Source organism: Pteropus alecto, unplaced genomic scaffold (assembly GCF_000325575.1).
Source record: "Pteropus alecto unplaced genomic scaffold, ASM32557v1 scaffold214, whole genome shotgun sequence".
NCBI classification, from domain to species: Eukaryota; Metazoa; Chordata; class Mammalia; order Chiroptera; family Pteropodidae; genus Pteropus; species Pteropus alecto.
This window is the reverse complement of record NW_006435787.1, coordinates 507065-524307: the sequence shown is the minus strand read 5'-3', so window position 1 is coordinate 524307 and position 17243 is coordinate 507065. Positions and strand designations below refer to the sequence as shown.

The 17243-nt window shown below is 62.0% G+C and overlaps 2 protein-coding genes, 2 non-coding genes and 1 pseudogene across 6 annotated transcripts in view; all 5 read left to right on the top strand.

The window, feature by feature from the left end:
* The window catches only part of TBRG4 (transforming growth factor beta regulator 4), a 7556-nt gene extending 243 nt beyond the window's left edge, over nucleotides 1-7313 (top strand). The window contains exons 1-11 of one of the 3 annotated variants that reach the window (XM_015589055.2): nucleotides 27-332; nucleotides 1215-1664; nucleotides 3350-3673; nucleotides 4082-4253; nucleotides 4501-4658; nucleotides 4934-5044; nucleotides 5561-5705; nucleotides 5903-6145; nucleotides 6267-6378; nucleotides 6483-6597; nucleotides 7045-7313. In XM_015589055.2, the coding sequence (XP_015444541.1) occupies nucleotides 1266-1664; nucleotides 3350-3673; nucleotides 4082-4253; nucleotides 4501-4658; nucleotides 4934-5044; nucleotides 5561-5705; nucleotides 5903-6145; nucleotides 6267-6378; nucleotides 6483-6597; nucleotides 7045-7146 (1881 nt within the window). In that variant the 5' untranslated portion in view covers nucleotides 27-332; nucleotides 1215-1265 and the 3' untranslated portion in view covers nucleotides 7147-7313. Of the gene's footprint in view, nucleotides 1-26; nucleotides 333-1214; nucleotides 1665-3349; nucleotides 3674-4081; nucleotides 4254-4500; nucleotides 4659-4933; nucleotides 5045-5560; nucleotides 5706-5902; nucleotides 6146-6266; nucleotides 6379-6482; nucleotides 6598-7044 lie in introns of those variants that run through there. The other 2 variants (XM_006911482.3, XR_003046184.1) reach the window with 2 other exon arrangements.
* On the top strand, nucleotides 3814-3949 carry LOC112479436. Its single transcript, XR_003046192.1, has one exon. It is a non-coding gene; the product is annotated as a small nucleolar RNA SNORA5 (small nucleolar RNA).
* On the top strand, nucleotides 4292-4425 carry LOC112479437. Its single transcript, XR_003046193.1, has one exon. It is a non-coding gene; the product is annotated as a small nucleolar RNA SNORA5 (small nucleolar RNA).
* Nucleotides 7314-9221: 1908 nt separating the features above from the next.
* On the top strand, nucleotides 9222-9340 carry LOC112479434 (annotated as a pseudogene).
* A 4680-nt stretch (nucleotides 9341-14020) lies between these two features.
* The window catches only part of NACAD (NAC alpha domain containing), a 6280-nt gene continuing 3057 nt past the window's right edge, over nucleotides 14021-17243 (top strand). The window contains exons 1-2 of the mRNA XM_025046511.1: nucleotides 14021-14087; nucleotides 15197-17193. Of these exons, the coding sequence (XP_024902279.1) occupies nucleotides 14021-14087; nucleotides 15197-17193 (2064 nt within the window). The remainder of the gene's footprint in view (nucleotides 14088-15196; nucleotides 17194-17243) is intronic.

The window sequence follows — 17243 nt, the reverse complement described above, 5'->3', positions numbered from 1 at the left end:
GGGAGCCGGGGCCCGGAGCCGCTCGGGGTCGCGCCCTCTCCTGCGCACGCGCCCCGTCCCGCCTGCGACCCCCGCTCTGACGGCCGGGTCCCCGCGGGCCGGATCTCTCCGTGCTTCGGTGCGGGCCGCTCTCCGCACCTGAGGCCCAGCTTCCTCCCCAGCTCGTACGTCTGTCGTCATCGGGAGTTTCCCGCGCTTCCCCGCTGCCCGGCTCCGCGCAGAGGGTGGTGGCCTCGAGTCCGTGTCCCCCTTCCTGCGCCCCCTTCTTTGTGTAGATTTAGACTGCGCTTTTTACGTCCGCAATAACCTGGCCACGTCCGGGGATATCTAAGGTCAGACATCCTCTGCTTTGGCAGGAGGGAGGCCCAGGTTGACATTTTATCTTCTGGTCACGTGCCTTCCCTCGGTGGTTTAATCGCCTGGCGAGGAAGGCTGCCAGACAGGACTGTTAAAAGACGCGGTTGGGATCTGTAACTTCTCGGAGGAGGAAACGTTCTGTCTGGGCTTGGGAAGATGCGACTTCCAGGGCCCTGTGGTGGGGGTGCGGCAGCGGGCAGCAGGCCCTGTCAGGTAGGGTGCGGCCCGCGGGCGAGGCCTGCTTAGGACGCAATGTGTTGCAGGGAGGAAGCAGAGGGAAGACTGGGAAGAAAATATTGGGCAGTGTTGGGACGTGGCTTTTTATGATCAGTTTAGGAGTTTGATCCTTAGAAGTTAGTGTGTGTGTTTAAGTAGGTCGGTAATGATTTGGGGAGCTCGCTCCAAGTCTGTATTAAAACCCACGAAGCCGTAGGTTAGAGTCTTATGTCCAGCGTTTTCCCGGACTAGTCTGACTGAAAATACCTGGTCTCATCATCTCCAAACCCTTTCGCCTGAGGCCTCTTCCCTTTTGATACCGGAGCTGCCTGCGCCCTGCCCCGCTCACACAGGCGCCCCGAAACCTGGGTCGTTGAGCTGCTCTTGCATGCTCTCTGCACACACTGGGGCCGGAAACCCCCCAGCCCAGGCTGCAGTGCTCCTGGGTTCGATGTTCCGTTACATCCCATACTGAAAAAAATCCTCTGCGATCTTTGCTTCAGACAGAAAACGCCACTGCGTGCATGTAAACGAAAGGTTTGCTGGGCTCTGGGGAGTGTGGCTGTGACTGTTTCATTTGTCGAGTTCTTGTGTTTGTGAGTCACGGAGTACCCTGCACCACCCTCTCTCTCTCTTTTCAGGGCCCTCGAGTCGCTGGCTAGGAGTCCCAGCTCCCTGCCACCAAGGCCATCATGGCAGCTCGCCTGGTGAAGCGATGCACGTGCCTCCTGAGACAGGCCACTCGTTTGGCCCCCGCTGGGCCTCCAGTTGGCCAGCTGAGACTTGCCGGAGTAGCCCATAAGACTCTGACTTCCTCGGCTGCCTCGCCCAGCTCCTTGTCACAGCACGTGGAGAAGGGACAGGTGTTCACTCCCTCCCCAGAGCGCCAGGAGGTGGACGAGCTCATTGAGAAGGCCACCCAGCCGGAGGAGCTCTTGGGGCTTCTCGAAGGAGGCCACTGCCTGAACCAGAGCCAGGCGGCCCTCGTGCTCATCCAGCTCTCCCGGCTGCTGTCCGAGAGGCCAGCAGACAAAGCCTCGCTCGCGCAGGATGTCCGCTTTCAGCAACTTCTCCATCTTGTCAACAGTCAGGTGGGTTCCGGACCAGTCAGCAGCGGAGACGGCAGGGGCACTGGAGCCAGAGCAGCCAGTCGCGGGCCGCAGCGCTCCGCGGGCTTTCTCGCTGTTGACCCTCCCAGCGGCCGTTCCACAAGGGCCGCCGTCCTCGTCCTGCAGCCAGGCAGGTGGCACATGGAAGCCCGCGAGGCGAGCCTGGTTCTTCTCGTTCGGTCGGGGCTCCCCTCCCCGTGCCAGGCAGTCAGGGTCTGGCTGACGGCGGCACACTCTAAGCTAAAGGAAGTGCGGTGGTGACTGACGGAGGGTCCCAGAAACTTGAGCTGGGCGTGGTGTCATCCAGCCGGTCGGACCCGCAACGGATGAGCTCGAGACAAGGGAGAGCGTCCCGTGGAGATCACCGTGAGCACGTTCCTCAGTCCTGAGTCAGCAGTTCCAGTCCTTACTCGTTGATCACACACAGTAGGATACTAAACGTCCTGACAAGTTTAGTAACAAACGGGACAAGGCATTTACAACACGAAGAAAGCACGACTGCGTTGCTTTTAAAAATCCCTTTTTTCCACAAAGTCTGCAGAGACGCAGGCACCTGGGTCACACGTGACGTTAAAATCCACCCAGTGCTTTTCCGCCACCCGGCCCTGCACTCGGTGGCGTTTCTGTCTCCCACATGCTCCGCACGCGTGTCTTCCGTCCCCCTCAGCAAGGCTGTCCCGTTTCGCAGGTGGCGAGGCTGAGGCTGGGACCAGGAGGCTTGTGCCGCTGTGCTTAAGACGGTGCAGCAAACTGCAGAGCCACGGCCGCCTCCCGTGACGGTGTAGTCTGGGCCACGGGGCCCCTCTGCTGGCCCCGTGTTACTCTGAGGCCTGCAGACGTGCAGGGATCAGCAGGGTCACCCTCATGCAGGTGTAGGGGGTAAGGCCGGTTTCAGACCTCCTGGGTGTAGGTGCTGGTCCTGCCGTTCACACAGGGACCTAGCGGAGATGGCACGTGACACGAGGCGGTCATGCCTCACAGCATGCGGCTCCCGACACACACGGGTTTGTCCAGGAGTGCCTGCAGTGCGTAAGAGCCGATGGTGGTGGCAGCGAGCCCCCAGCCAGGGGGGCAGCCTAAGAGATACCGTGGTGTCTGTCACCCCCATATCCAAAGCCAAGGGCCTCCCGTGCAGCTTTGGGCACCAGGCCGATGGGTGGGTGGGCTTAGGAAGTTGTCACAACTGCCTTGTTGGAGGACAGGTTTAGGAATTAGGGCTTGTCAGACTCGGCGTTAGTTATTTTCTTGAAGAAAAGTCAGTGTCTTGTTTTGGGTTTTTAGCTAGATAGTATCATCGTCAGCAAGAGAACGAGGTGGTTGACAAAACTGGCCTTAAGAGGCCCGTCGGCCCCGTCTTGACCCAGAGTCGCGGTGCCGGAGGCTTCGCCCTGGACTGGGCAGCTGCACCTGCAGCTCATGTCTGCGGGAGACGCAGGCAGGGCCGCAACCACGCCCGCTTAGTCCCCACATCGGTAGGGTCAGTGTCACGGGGACCCAGAGGGTCTCATCACTCAGAGCTCTTGCCTTCCGGTGACAGCAAACAACCGGCTGATGGGAGCCGAAGTGACGCTTTGTGGAGTTGGGGAGTCGGGCTCAGCAAACAGGCCGTCGGCCCACTCTGCAGCGCTGGCGGGGACCAAGGCGTGACCTTGCCTGTTCCCCCGCAGATAACTGCCGTCTGGCACGGGACCCTGGTGAAGCTGCTCCGGAGCCTGTATGCGCTGGCGCTCCCGGCGGCCTCCAAGGAGCTGCGGTCAGTGGAGCAGGAGGTGCGCTGGCGCCTGCGCAGACTCAGGTACAAGCACCTGGCCTTCCTGGCCGAGTCCAGCACCGCCTACATGCAGGAGCGGGGCTCCCAGGAGCTGCTGGCGGAGCTGCTCCTGCACCTGGAGCGGCGCTGGGCAGAAATCGAGGACGGCCGCACACTGGTGACCATCATGATGAGGACGGGCCACCTCTCGGAGCCGCTGATGAACCGCCTGGAGGACAAGGTACCGAGGCTGGGGGCGGGACGCAGAGGGGCGCTGAGGGCCCAGGCCACGGGAGCCTGCAGCCCATGTGGCCTGGGCCAGCTCCAAGTTTAGCTTCTGGCTGGTGTGTCCTGAGCCGTGGTGGCCCTCAGCCTCAGCCTCGCAGCCAAGTCAAATTCAGCCCCGTTCCGGTCATAGCGGGGGCTGGCCCGGATGGCTGCCACAGTAAGCTCCGCAGCTCATGGGCCCTGGGTCCCCTGACCTGGGACCTGGGGATAAGTTTGGCTGCGGACATGGTGCCCGAGGCCCTGTACCGATGCGGCCCGTGTTTAGTAAGCTCAGGTCCAGTTGCTGTCTCACAGGGGCTGCACTGCATGGGACCTCTGGTCCTCAGGCCATCAAGCTGACCCCTGCGGCTGTGGTTGACAGTGTCTGGAGCTGGTGGAGCAGTTTGGCCCTGACGACCTGCGGAAGGTGCTGGTGGCGCTGGCAGCTCAGAACCGGCGGTCGGTCCCCTTGCTGCGGGCCATCTCGTACCATCTGGTCCAGAAGCCCTTCCCCCTGACGAAAGGCGTCCTCCTGGACCTGGCCTACGCCTACGGTGAGCCCTTCACACGGGGGGCGCAAGGGGCGTCTGGCCGCAGCCGTGTCAAATTCGGTGCCTGCCCACCCATGGCCGGCGCTGGCCCGAAAGGCTGCCATAGAAGCACTGTGACTCATGGGCCCTGAGCCCGTTCCCTGGGCCTCAGGGATAGATTCGGTTACAGACACCAGCTCCTAGAGTGGAAGTCGGGTGGGGCAGTGGGCTGGGCCACCAGGTAAATGCCAGGGTCTGCTCTGTTCCTCAGGCAAGCTCGGCTTCCACCAGACCCAGGTGTTCCAGCGCTTGGCCGCAGACCTGCTGCCCCACGTGCCCGGTCTCACGCCCGGCGAGGTGGCTCGCTGCGCCAAGTCCTTCGCTTTCCTCAAGTGGCTAAACCTGCCCCTGTTCGAGGCCTTCGCCCAGGTGAGGGGGCCTTGGGCCTGAGCCCCACCTCCAGGAGCCTCTCTGGTGGCAACTTGGGTTTCCTTCTGACTTATTTGGAGAAGTGATGTCACTCGAAGGCCTTGGGAACAGGGTCCCATTGTCTGGGTGGCAAGTGGGCAACGGTCGGAGCTGCATCTGCCGGCCGAGGGGTGTCTGCAAAGCCGGGTCGGGGCGGTCCTGGGGGCTCAGTGCTTGGAGGGGAGGGTCCGGCCCACCACCCACGTACCGGCCTCACCCTGCCCTTCTGCCGCCAGCACACCCTGAGCAGAGGCCAGAACATCGCCCTGCCACACCTGTGCAACATGCTGCTGGCTTTCGCCCGCCTCAACTTCCGCCCGGAGCTAGAGGACCGCTTCTTCAGCCTGGTACGGCCCTCACACCCCGTGCCCTGTCCCCTACCCTCTTCCTCCAGGCGGCACAGAAGGCTTTGGGGGGACTGGGGACCCAGGTGCCCTGGGGTTGTCTAGGGCAAAATGCGAACTCCCAGCACGCCAGCCAAGTGGCCCAGAGTGGCCATAGGTCGGGGAGGCACTCGTAGACCCACGGGCTGGGCCGAGCATGCTGCTTGGGGGAGGGGAGTGATCCTAGACCCTGCAGGGACACACCCCCGCCCCCCGCCCCGCTGGCCGCTGCCTCCCATTTTGTGTCGTTCGATCCCTCCCAGGGCCACAAACGCATCCCCATGCCCTGGGCCTGCTCAGAACAGCATTAGAGACGTGACATGGTGCCCCAGGCCCCTGCCACTGTGGGGGACGCCGGGAAAGCCCACCGAGCTGCTCATCCTGTCCAGATTGGTCGTAGGGGATGAGGTACCGGGGGGCCAGGGTGTCTGCAGCCACTGAAAACAGCCCGCCGTCCGCACCGCACCCTGTCCTCGCCAGGTACACGAGAAGCTGGAGCCAGAGCTGGCCAGGCTGGACCCAGGCCTCCAGGTGGATGTGCTGTGGGCCCTGTGTGTGCTGCAGCAGGCACGGGAGGCCGAGCTCCAGGCCGTGCTGCGCCCTGAGTTTCACCGTCAGTTCCTAGGTGAGTAGCAGGGTCCCCCTCCTATACGGCGGTGGTGCCCGTCACCCCGTCAGTGCTGCTGTGGCCGGGGCCCCACTGCCTACAGGGAAGGGCGTGGCCCAGCCAGAGCCCGCCCCGGGGTCCTCTGTCAGCCCTCAGGACACACAGACCCTCTTTCTGCCGCTGTCCGCCCGTCTCACTGCGTCTCCTGTCCTCAGGTAGTGGGTCACCGAAGGATCAGAGCACCTTCCAGAAGCTGCTGCACATCAACTCCACTGCCCGGCTGGAGCACCCCACGTACACGGGCCCCTTCTTGCCGGCCTCAGCCTTGGGTCCCCGGCCCTCAGCCGACAGGAAGGCGACACCCTTCCAGAAGGAGCTGCAGGAGACGCTGAAGGGGCTGCTGGGGAGCTCTGACAGGGGCAGCTTCGTGGTGGCCACGCAGTACGGCTGGGTCCTGGGTGAGGGCCCCCCACTCTCCGGCCCGCTCGGTGTGGGACTTGCTCAGCCAGAGAGCTGTGGAGGTCGCAGCCGCTCCCTGGCGGCCGTCCCCAGCGTTTGCATCTTGCGTCCCCTCCACAGATGCCGAGGTGCTGCTGGACGCTGATGGCCAGTTCCTGCCCCTCAGGGACTTCGTGGCCCCTCATCTCACTGCATCCTCTGGGAGCCAGCCGCTGCCCCCCCGGGCCAAGAGGTGGGTGGCATGCCGCTCCCGGCTGCCCCTTGGCTCCCCTCTGGCTGCCGTTGCCTTGGGGGTGGTGGGGAGGCTGTCAGCACCCAGCGCCCCATCTCCCCTAGGCTGGCCTTCCTGCGCTGGGAGTTCCCCAACTTCAACAGCCGGAGCAAAGAGCTGCTGGGGCGCTTCGTGATGGCCCGGCGTCATGTGCTGGCCGCTGGCTTCCTGGTGGTGGACGTGAGTCCCTGTCGGGCAGGCGGGAACCGGACTAGGGAGCCCCCGGCCCCGCCCAAGAAAGGGGGAGCCCACAGGGCCACACGACGTGTCGGTGGGGCCTCTGCTCCCGTCGGCACCTGGGAGACAGTCACCACCTCGTCTCGCTCCTTCCAGGCAGTGCTGGCGCCCTCAAGAGCCAGAGACCACGCGTGGCTTCATGGGCCACATGAGGGGCCCGTCACGTCATCTTTGGGTGGTTGGTTTTTTCTAAACGGCCTTTTGGAAATTCAGAAGCCATTCTCGGGTGCCATATGGATCTCGGTCTTCACGGGCCTGGCACACCTCCTCCAGCTCCCTCCCTCTGGGGTTCGGCCGGGCTGTGGCCAGGCTGTGGCCAGGCTGTGGCGTGCGTGCAGAGGGCAAAGCCAGGCCCCCACCCACACTGGTTCATCCCACCCCCACCCCCAGGTCCCCTATTACGAGTGGTCGGAGCTCAAGTCTGAGTGGCAGAAAGGCGCTTACCTCAAGGACAAGATGCGGAAGGCGGTGGCAGAGGAGCTGGCCAAGTGACCGTCGCACGGCCTGGCCCGGGGGCCTCGGGCGGCAGGAGGCAGCGCACTCGAGGACAGACCTTAGCGCGGGACCTCGGCCAGAGTGGGTGCTGGCCAGCCACTCGGAGTGGCAGATCGCCCTCTGGCGGCTAATAAATCATCAATCTTTAGTTTTGGTTTTCAGCACCAGGAGGCGTCGGAGGCTTTGTCACAACCCTATGCTGCGTCCCCTGCGTTCTCGCCCGCCTCCTGTGGGTGGCAGGTGGCCGCCCGGGGCTCCGCCCTGTGTTCCCTTCCCAGGTGCTGGCCCCCCGGCTGCCCTGTCACCCGCTGCCCGTGGCCTGTTTTCTGCCATTCACGGGTCCTCGTGTCCATTTGCTCGTGGCTGCCTGTGGCTTAAGGGCCTACGTCCCGCCCGGCACAGACCAAGTCCTAGAATTGTGAGGCCCGACGGGGCTCGAGTGCCTGTCTCGGGGTTCTGATTGCGGGTGGTCACAGTCCTAGGGGATTCTCATGGCCTATGCTGACAGGTGGCCTTGGGGCGAGGCACTCAGAAGGCACCGGCTGTGGAGCAGAAGACAGGAGTGCACCTGGCTGGCACTGTGACCCTGGGAGGGGCCTCACTGCCGTCACACTCGGACCAGTGTCGTCCTGTGCTGCCGTCATGGGCACCGCCCAGCAGCAGCGCTGCCCGATGCGGGGAGGAAACAGGCTTCCCCTCCCCCCAGTCCCTCAGCGAACCGCTCCCGCAGAACATCCCCGGAGCGGAGGCCGGGCGCTGTCTCACACCTGGAAGCGCAGTGGGGTGGAGCCGAGAAGGGCCACCCTGCTGCCCTGGGCGCCCCAGCCCCCCGAGTGGCCCCTCCTGTGAAAACCTCACCACTGACAATGGACGTCCGAGTAGATGGGGAGCCAGCAGGCACCGGCGTGTGGGACACAAGTCTGTCATTTTGCACAGGCTGCGGGGAGTGGAGGGAGTGGGGTGAGCAGCCAGAGAGCTTTTCAGAAGCTGGTCACACTGTCCCCAGGCTAGATGAGGGAGCAGGGAGGGCATTCCAGGGTGAAGGATCTGTGGGGACAAGCGCCATTGTGCACCTCAGGGGCCCCCTGAGACCCCATCAAGGGAGCGCGAGCTCATCCTGCCCACCCCAGGACCACTGCTCCTCAGTACCCGGGCGCCGTGCCCTCCCTCCTGCCTGGGGCACCATCTCTGCCGTGGCGCACGGCACCACCACGGCCCCCGTCCCCCTTCATACTCGCCTCCCCCTCACCTCTGGCCACCAGCCACGGCCTTCCTGTTCTCCCTTTGCAGTTGGTTATTCTGAGAACGTTCTCTAGAGCAGGGGTCCCCAAACCCCAGGCTGGCAACTGGTAGCTGTCTGTGGCTTGTTGGGAACCGGGGCGCACGGCTGCTCCCCAGCGCCAGCATCACCACCTCGGCTCCACCTCGGGGTGTCAGGTATAGGTTCTCATAGGAGCACTGGTGCCACAAAGGTTGGGGAGCACTGGTCTAGAGTCACAGCGCGTACTGTACGACGGGTCTCTGCGTGGCAGTTTCCAGGGGTCCACCGAGGCTGCTGCACACCCCCGCACCCCCTTCTGTGTCGCTGCAGAGACTGTCGGGGTAACTGCCAGCTTGTAGGGGGTCACGGGTCAAGTTGAGAAACAGCCAAAGACCAGAGCCCCTGTGCCGCTGGCCCCTCCGTGTGCAAGGAGCAGTACAGGTCGTGCTAGTTGTGCAGCTGTCGTGACGAGTGTGTCCCCGTGGCCAGTGAGCGGCCCTGTCACTTACCCTTTCATTCAGTCATCTTGGCAGGAGGTGGGACCTCACTGGTTTTGGTGTGTATTTTCATGAAGATTGATTTCTTTAGGTCTTTGCTTATTGTCACTTACGTGATCTCTGCAGAAATACCTATTTAGATTCTCTGTCCCATTCTTAATTACATTGTCTTATTAATGATTTCAACAGTTCTTTTTACGTGCTTTGGAAACAAGTCTCATCAGATACATGATTTGCAAACGTTTCCCCCCACTTCATGCTTTTACTTTCTTGACGGTGTCGTTTGGAGCACAAACATTTCAAATCCTGGTGCTGTCCACGGCCACGCCACCCTGAACAAGCCCGATCCTGGCTGATCTCAGAAGCTAAGCAGGGTCCGGCCTGGTTAGTACTTGGATGGGAGACCACCTAGGAAGACCAGGTGCTGTAGGCGTAAAAAATAAAAATATATGGGATTATAAACTGACAAGGTCCTTGCAATCTCTGAGGTCAACCAAGGGTCGCCTCGCCTAGGAAAAAACCTCGGCACAGTCCAGCGTTACCTTTTTTTTCGCTCAAGCTTTTGGTGCCATGTGTTTGGTGAATGCGAAGTCATAAATATTTACCCCCATGTTTTCTTCCACAAATTTTATCATTTTTGCTCTTAAATTTTTATCTTATGTCCATTTCGAGTTAACGTTTATTAGTGTGCAGGCAGCGTCAACTCCATTCTTTTGCATGTGACTCTCCAGTTTCCTGGCACTGTGAAGGGGGCTGTCCCCACGCGCAGCCCCGACGCCCACGCGGAAATCCCTTAGCCGCAGACGCGCGGGTTTGTGTCTGGGCTCAGCAGCACCGTGTCTCGATGGCTGCTCTGTGTGTGCTCACGCTGGGGCGTGCGAAGCCGCCGGCGTTTCTTCTTCAGGATTGTTTGGGCCGTTCCGCGCATCTTGCGATTCCATGTGTTTCAGAGCATAAATATTGAACTTTGTTAAATTTGTTATTGTTTTATTCCTTTTGGTGCTGTTGTGAATGGAATTTTTTTATTTCGATTTTGGGTCGTTAATTGAAAGTTTATAGAAATACAGTGTGGATTTTTGTCAATCTCGAATCCTCCAGCCTTGCCGAACTCATTCGATCAGTTCTGATTCTTCTCGCTGCCTTGGAGATCTCGTCTTCGACGTGCGCGTTTCCGTGCGGTTTGGGCGTCTGCTCGCGCGTGTGCTGCTTGGAGCCTGCGAGCTTCCTGAATGTACAGGCTACCATTTTCCGTGGTCCTGGGGAGTTTTCGGCCATGGCTTTGAATGTCCTCCTCCCGCCCCTCCCCCAGCACCCATGTTGTGCGTGGGGGGTGCGTTCTTCGGGGCCACGTTTCTCCCGGGCCGCTCGTTTTCCCGTTCCTCTCCAGTCTTCGGTCTGCAGCCCCTTGTGGTCTGTCTGCGAGTTCACTGATTCTTCCTGCGCTTCCAATCTGTTCAGCCTCTGTAGTGAGTTTCATAATCTGCATCTTTATTGATATTCTCTATTTTGTGTGTTTTCATCATCATACCTTTTTCTACCGCATCCATGCTTTTGGGGGCTGAGAACAACGTACAGTGGCTGTCAGGAAGCCTCTCTGTGGAAAATGGCGTCTGATCGCTCAGGCAGTTTCTGTTGCCTGCTTTTTTTTTTTAACCAGTGTAGGGGTCATATTTGTTCCTGTTTGTTTGCCTGGTGATTTTTTGTTGGAAATCGGACATCTTAGATAAAATATTGTAACAACTCTGGGTGCCAAGCCAACCCCTCTCCCCCTGGGGCTTTGTTACCTGCTTGTTTACTTTGCAGCCTAAGCATCTTCCCTCTGATGTCCCCCCGGGGAGGTGTATGGCTGTGCCCAGTCGCCTGGCCTGTGGTCGTTCCTGTTTGTTTGCCTGGTGATTTTTTGTTGGAAATCGGACATCTTAGATAAAATATTGTAACAACTCTGGGTGCCAAGCCAACCCCTCTCCCCCTGGGGCTTTGTTACCTGCTTGTTTACTTTGCAGCCTAAGCATCTTCCCTCTGATGTCCCCCCGGGGAGGTGTACGGCTGTGCCCCGTCGCCTGGCCTGTGGAGTGCACCTGCTCTTCCCAGTCGCCTCTCAGCACTGCCAGCCCTGTCCTGAGAGCGCCCTGGGCCCAAACTTCCCCCTGCCCTGCTGCGGGAGGCCTCGGGGCGGGTTCGGAGCTGGGGCCCTGGTCAGCTCCTGAGAGACAGCCTGACTCTCGAAGCTGAGCACGCCGGGGGGCGGGGGGACGCCTCTCCTGGCATCCTGGAGATGGGCTCTCGGGGCCCAGGATCAGCGTGCCGAGTCCCAGGCGGGGTCCCCCACCCGCAGTGGGGGCCGAGCAGAGGGCAGCCCCACTCGGCCACACTGGCCTGGGACTCGGCCTCAGCAGCAGGTATCTGGGGCCAGGACAAGAACCACTGAAGGCTCCCCAGGAAGGAGCAGTGGCTGCCTCGCTCCGCTCTGAGGGATGGGAAGGGGGCAGCCTGGGCTCAGCACCGCGGGTCCCACTTTCTCAAGACATCGCCGTTCTCAGGGGGCGACCTCCCCACTTGATGTTTGTCCTTCAGACCACTTCCAGGGGCTCTAGGTGTTTGTCATCGTGTCCAGTCTCGCTGGGGGCTGCTCGGGAGCCCCCCACCCCCACTCCCGCCATGCCAGAAGTCCCTCTGCCCTCTGCTTTCCCGGCCTCGCTGCCAGGTGGAGACTTCCGTGCTGTGTTGAGTGGCGTGGTGACAGCAGACGTCTTAGACGACGCAGCTGTTCACCGTCAGGTGTGGTGTGAGCCGTGAGCCTATTGTGAGTTTAATCGAGTTTTTTTTTTTTTCTGAATGGCTGTTGGATTATGTCAATGCTTTTTCTGTATCAGTTGATACGGAATTTTTTTCTTCAGCGTGTTGGTATGGAGCATGACATCGACTTTCAAGTGCCGAACCTCGCACACCTGGAGGAATCCCACTTCATTCAGACTTTATTCATCATTAGATTCTCAGCCGATGTTTTGCTGAGAATTTCTGTGCCTAGTGAGTCAGGGGCATCCTGTACTTTTTGTTTCCTTGGAGTGTTGTCTCCACCTGGTTTTGGAATCAGGGTTTCTAGTCTCAAAATGAGTCAGGGAGTGTTCCCTCTTCTATTTTCTTGAAGAGATTGTTTAAAATTGATGCTGATTCTACTTTAAATACTTGGTAGAATTCTCCAGTAAAATCATCTGGACCTGGAGATTTCTTTGAGGAAGCTTTTAAATTACAAATTCAATTTTCTTCATGGTTATAGGGCCATTCATATTATCTATTTCATCTTGTTTGAATTTTGGCAGGTTTTAATTTTGAAGTAATCAATTCCTTTCTTCAGTGTCGTTGGGTTTATGAGTATTGTTTGTAGCATTCCCTTGGTATCCTTATAATGGCCCTGTTACTCGTCAGTGTCCTGCAGACGGAACCAACAGCCTGTGTACAGGTAAATGTGAAGGGGGTTTATCACAGGAATTGGCCCACCCAGTTATGGAGGCCGAGAGTCAGTGACGCAACCTGCCGTTAGCGAGCTGGAGACCCGGGAGAGCCAGGGCCGGAGGAATAGTTCAGTTCAAGTCCAAATGCCGAAGAACCGGGAGCCCCAGTGTCCAGGGCCACAGATGGATGTCCCAGGTCCAGGAGAGAGAATTCTCCCTCCGTCACCTTTCTGCTCCTCTGGGCTCCTGACGGGTGGGATGCTGCAGCCACACAGCTGAGGGCGGACTCAGCCCAGTCGCGGGTGTCAGGTGCTGGCCTTGCCGGGCCCCTTCCGGAATGTGTCCGCCAGCCACCTGGGCTGCCCTGCTTCCAGCGACTTGACATGTAAAATGAGCTGTCACAGACCCACTGCTTTCCCGATACTGGTCTTTTGTTTTTTTTTTTTTGTCAATCTTGCTACAGATTTATCAATTTTACTGATTTTTCAAAGAATCAGATTTTTGTTTTCATTGATTTTCTCTCTTGCTTTGTTTCCAATGTCACTGATTTCTGCTCTTGGCTTTGTCGTTTTCTGCTTGTGTGGCTTTTGGTTTCTAGAAAGTTGGTGGTGGTGGTGGCCAGATGGCAGGCAACCTGCAGAGGACCCAGTGAGGGGAAGGAAGAGGGCACCGGAAGGAGAGGGGCAGGAGCCTCTCTGGGGGACGGGGGACGGATTTCCAGCTACTGAGGGGGATGCAGGATGCAGGAGGGGAGGCTGGGGCGTGGTGGTCTGTGCCCGCTGCAGCCCCTGGCTCCGTGGGCTCTGGGGTGGAGCCAGCAGAAGACAGAATGGACACCTGCCAACAACGGCTGCTCTGACTCCCGGACCCCCCGCTCCAGCTCGGGTGGTGACAATGTCCATCTGTCTCCTGGAGCCTGGCACAGGGCAGACGCTCGCCTGCATCTCTGAGGCTCCCAGAGGGAGGGCTGGAGTCCTTGGGGGCGTGGCAGGGGCGCTGCCGGGAACAGAGTGAGGCAAATGTCCCTCTTCCTTCCATGGCGGAGACCTGCGTGTTCGGCAGCAGGGAGCCCGGGACCCATCCTCTCTCTGGTTGCTATGGAGCCGGGAGGCAGTTACCATGGAGACTGACTCGCGCACACCAGCCAATCAGTGCAGGGCTGCGGCTCCAGCTCACCTCTTGGATAGAGGCACCAGGCTGGGCGGGGACCCCTGGCCGGGACAAATGGGGGCCAGCAGGCCAGGCGGGGGTACTGTGCTGCTGCCGCCTCCCCTAAAGTGCCTGGACCCCCCACACCCCGAGTTCTGACAACCCCTGCCTCTTCCCGACATGGCTAAGAAGCGATGCCACCCTGGGGTCAGCCCAGCCTCCACTGGCCGTGAACCCCTTTCCCGTTAAAGGGATGGGGGGATGCTGCGGGAAAAGCAGTGCCACGCACCGCGGGAGGAGGGCGCACGATGCGGTGGGGAGGGAGCCGCCCCCCTGCGCTCCGCAGTGCCTGGCGCCCCTGCGCACGCTCACTCTGGGCGCTGGCGGGCGGGGCGGCCCTGACGTCATCCACTGACACCCCCATCCCCCGGGCGAGGGGCGGTGGCCGCGCAGGCTCCGCGGGACGGACGTACGGACGCACCGGGACGGAGGGACGGGCGCACCGCCAGGCCATGCCCGGGGAGGCGGCCCGCGCCGAGCTGCTGCTGCCAGAGGCCGGCGGGCCAGGGCCCCGCACAGGTGAGGCCCCGCGCTTTCCGCCTCGTGAGGCTTCCCCGCCCCTCCGTCCGGCCTGGTCCCCTCTCCGTCCCCTCCCCGTGTTTTCGCGCCTTGCCCTTCCGTGCACAGGAATGCTGACCCCTGCCCCTTGCCCCCTGCCCGCGGGGAAGGGCGGGTGCAGCAGGGTAGACGGGCCTGGAGGGCCTGCGAGCGCCCAAGGCTCCGTGCACCCCTATTGTCTGCACCGGAGCTGCGGTGCGGGCCTGTGTGCACCCCGGCCCGCGGGGACACCTGCCTCATGCCTGAGGGCCGTTCAGGGCCGAGACTGGTCCTGGAGCGAGGAGCAGGAAGGGTGCTGGCGCCTGTGGGTGTGGGAGCTCGGAGGCCCTGGGGGTCGCGGCGAGGTGTGCAGGCCCATCTCCCTGGAGAGGCTAGGCCAGCAATGGTGGAGGCTGAGGGCAGCTGCCTGAGCCTGGGAAGGCCGGAAGGCCGGTCAGGGTGGCCCAGCAGGTCAGCCCTGTGTGGCTGTGGGAGAGCCAAGGGCACCTTGCTGTCACCTGGAGATGGGACCAGTGCTGGGTCCAATAAAGGGAGCAGGGCTGGGGTCTCCAGATGTAGGGTCTGGGGCAGTCCCTGCTCTGACTGTTTGATGACCTTGAATGAGTCACTGAAACCTTTGACCTTTAGGCTTCCGTTCCACTCCGGCCTCGGCCCCTGCCCCAGGGTCCAGTGCAGGTGGGCAAGGTGACCATGCCAGGCTCAGGTGCCCACCCATCCGCCACACCCACCTCGAGGCAGTGGGTACTCATTACACTCCAGTGGACCCAAAGGACCCCTTCTCAGGAACCTCTGGCCACTCCAGCAAGCCGAGGCATAGGAGATGCTGTGCCTGGGGGTGGAACGTTCCAGAGCTGAGCAGAGTGCAGGCCCCCTGCCCTGGGACCGGGGAGGTCATGAGAGGGCTTCACCTGCCAAACCCAGACTATGTGCAGGAGACGGCAAGCCAGTGTCCAAGGGGACAGGCACTGTCTTCGTCACCGAGCATCTCAGACAAGCCAGGGGGCCTGTTTGTGCCACAGCCACAGCCCATGCCCCAGCCCCTCCCTGCTCATGCGCTCTTCTCTCCACAGACCTGCCCTTGAATGCGGCCACGGCCACCACCCCACGAGGGGACCGGCTGCAGCCCTGCGCCCTGACCCCCGGGCCCAGCGCCCTGGCCCTCACGTTCCTGCCTAGCAAGCCTGGTGCCCGGCCCCCACCCGAGGGAGCCAGCTGGGATGCAGGGTCCCACCAGGCCCCCTCGACCTGGGCAGTCCCAGCAAAGAGCAGCCCCAGCCCAGGGCCCCCCGAGGTCCTGCCCATCGGGGGGCCTGTCCCAGGCGCTCTGGAGCCTCGGATTGCAATGGGCGAGGAGACATGCCGGGCGCCCCCACTGCCCTGGGCAGCTCTGCCGGAGCTCAGGGACCGGGCGCGGGGGCCTGCCAGTCCGAGCCCGCCCCCCGCAGCACATCCTCAGGGAGCCCTGCTGACGCCTGTGCCTGCCACAGACCCCGACTGCTACTTCACGCCACCCTCCAGCCCCAGCCAGACCACCGCCACCCTGCTCCCCGGCCGTGGCTGGGCAGCCGAGACCGAGCTCCAGACCGAGCCCGGGGATTCGCCACCTGCCTCGCCCTCAGGCTCCTATGTCACGGCAGATGGGGACAGCTGGGGCTCGTCCCCATCCTGCTCCCTGAGCCTGCTGGCCGTGGCCGAAGGGCTGGACGTGCCCTCAGGCTGGGGCTTCTCCCCACCAGGGTCTGAGGCCAACGAGAGGGAGCCGACCCCTGCGGAGTCCCTAGGGTCCCCATCCCCAGAGTCCAGCCTCTCAGGAGACAGCAGCTCTTCTTGGGACCAGGAGGGCCACTTCTTCGAGCTGGACTTCCTGGCCAACGACCCGATGATCCCAGCTGCCCTCCTGCCTTTTCGCGGCAGCCTGATCTTCCAAGTGGAGGCGGTGGAGGTGACGCCACTGCCCCCGGAGGAGGAGCCGGACGGCGAGGACGGGGACGGCAGCACGTTCGCCTCCTCCCTGCAGTCGCTGTCCGATCTCTCCATCACCGAGGGCGTGGACGAGGCCTTTGCCTTCCGGGACGACTCCTCGGCAGCCTCCTCCGACCCTGACTCGGCCTCCTACACGGGGGTGGAGGACGAGAGGCTGTACAGCGAGGAGCCGCACGCGCAGCCCGCTGCCCCGCTCCCGGCCCGCCCTGGGGGCACTGCTCCTGGGGTATCGGATTTGGGCCGAGCTGCCGAAATCACCAGGGCAGGCCCCACCTCAGGCCAGGTGTCTGCGGCCAGCCCAGCCCTGCCGCCTTCACAGGAAGCCCCAGGCCTTGCCGGGGTGCCCCCTCAGGCCCTGGGGGGAGAGGCAGGCTCCACCGTGGGAGCAGTGCCCGTCAGCATGGGCGCACCTCAGCCCTGGCAGGAGGGGGCGGGCACTGCCTTAGGCCCCAGGCCGTGGACAGCACAGGGCGGGGCGGGCTGCCCGGACACTCCACAGAGTGTGAAGGCAGGTGCAGGCCAGGTGTGCTTACTGGAAGAGGAGGACCACACCTCAGCCCAGGGTCCAGTCCCTGCGGCCACACATCTGCCCCTGCAGACAGACGCAGGTTGCGCCCTGGGGGCTGAGCCCGTGACTGCTGCGGTCCAGCAGGAAGGAGGCGAGACCTTGGGACTAAAGCCAGCGCCTGAGAAGGGCACAGGCCACGCTGGAGACCCGGAACCTCCAGCCTTAGACCAGACCCAACAGGGCGGCCCGGACCCAGCTGCTGATGCCAGGACGCCCTGGGCTTCACCCATAGCTAAAGATGCAGGGCCTTCTGGGCCTGTCTCAGGTTACCCGGACCGCCTTGAGCCCGCCGCAAACGCTCCAGACTGCCCCGAGCCCGCCTTGAAGGCCCCAGAGCCCCTCAAGCCCACTGCAGAGGCCCCAGACACCCCTGAGCCCACCTTGGTGACCCCTGATGCCCCCAAACCCACCGAGGAGACCCCAGACACCCCCGAGCCCACCTTGGTGACCCTTGATGCCTCCAAACCCACCGAGGAGACCCCAGACACACCCGAGCCCACCTCGGTGACCCCTGATGCCCCCCAACCCACCCACGAGACCCCAGACACCCCCCACCCCGCCCCCAC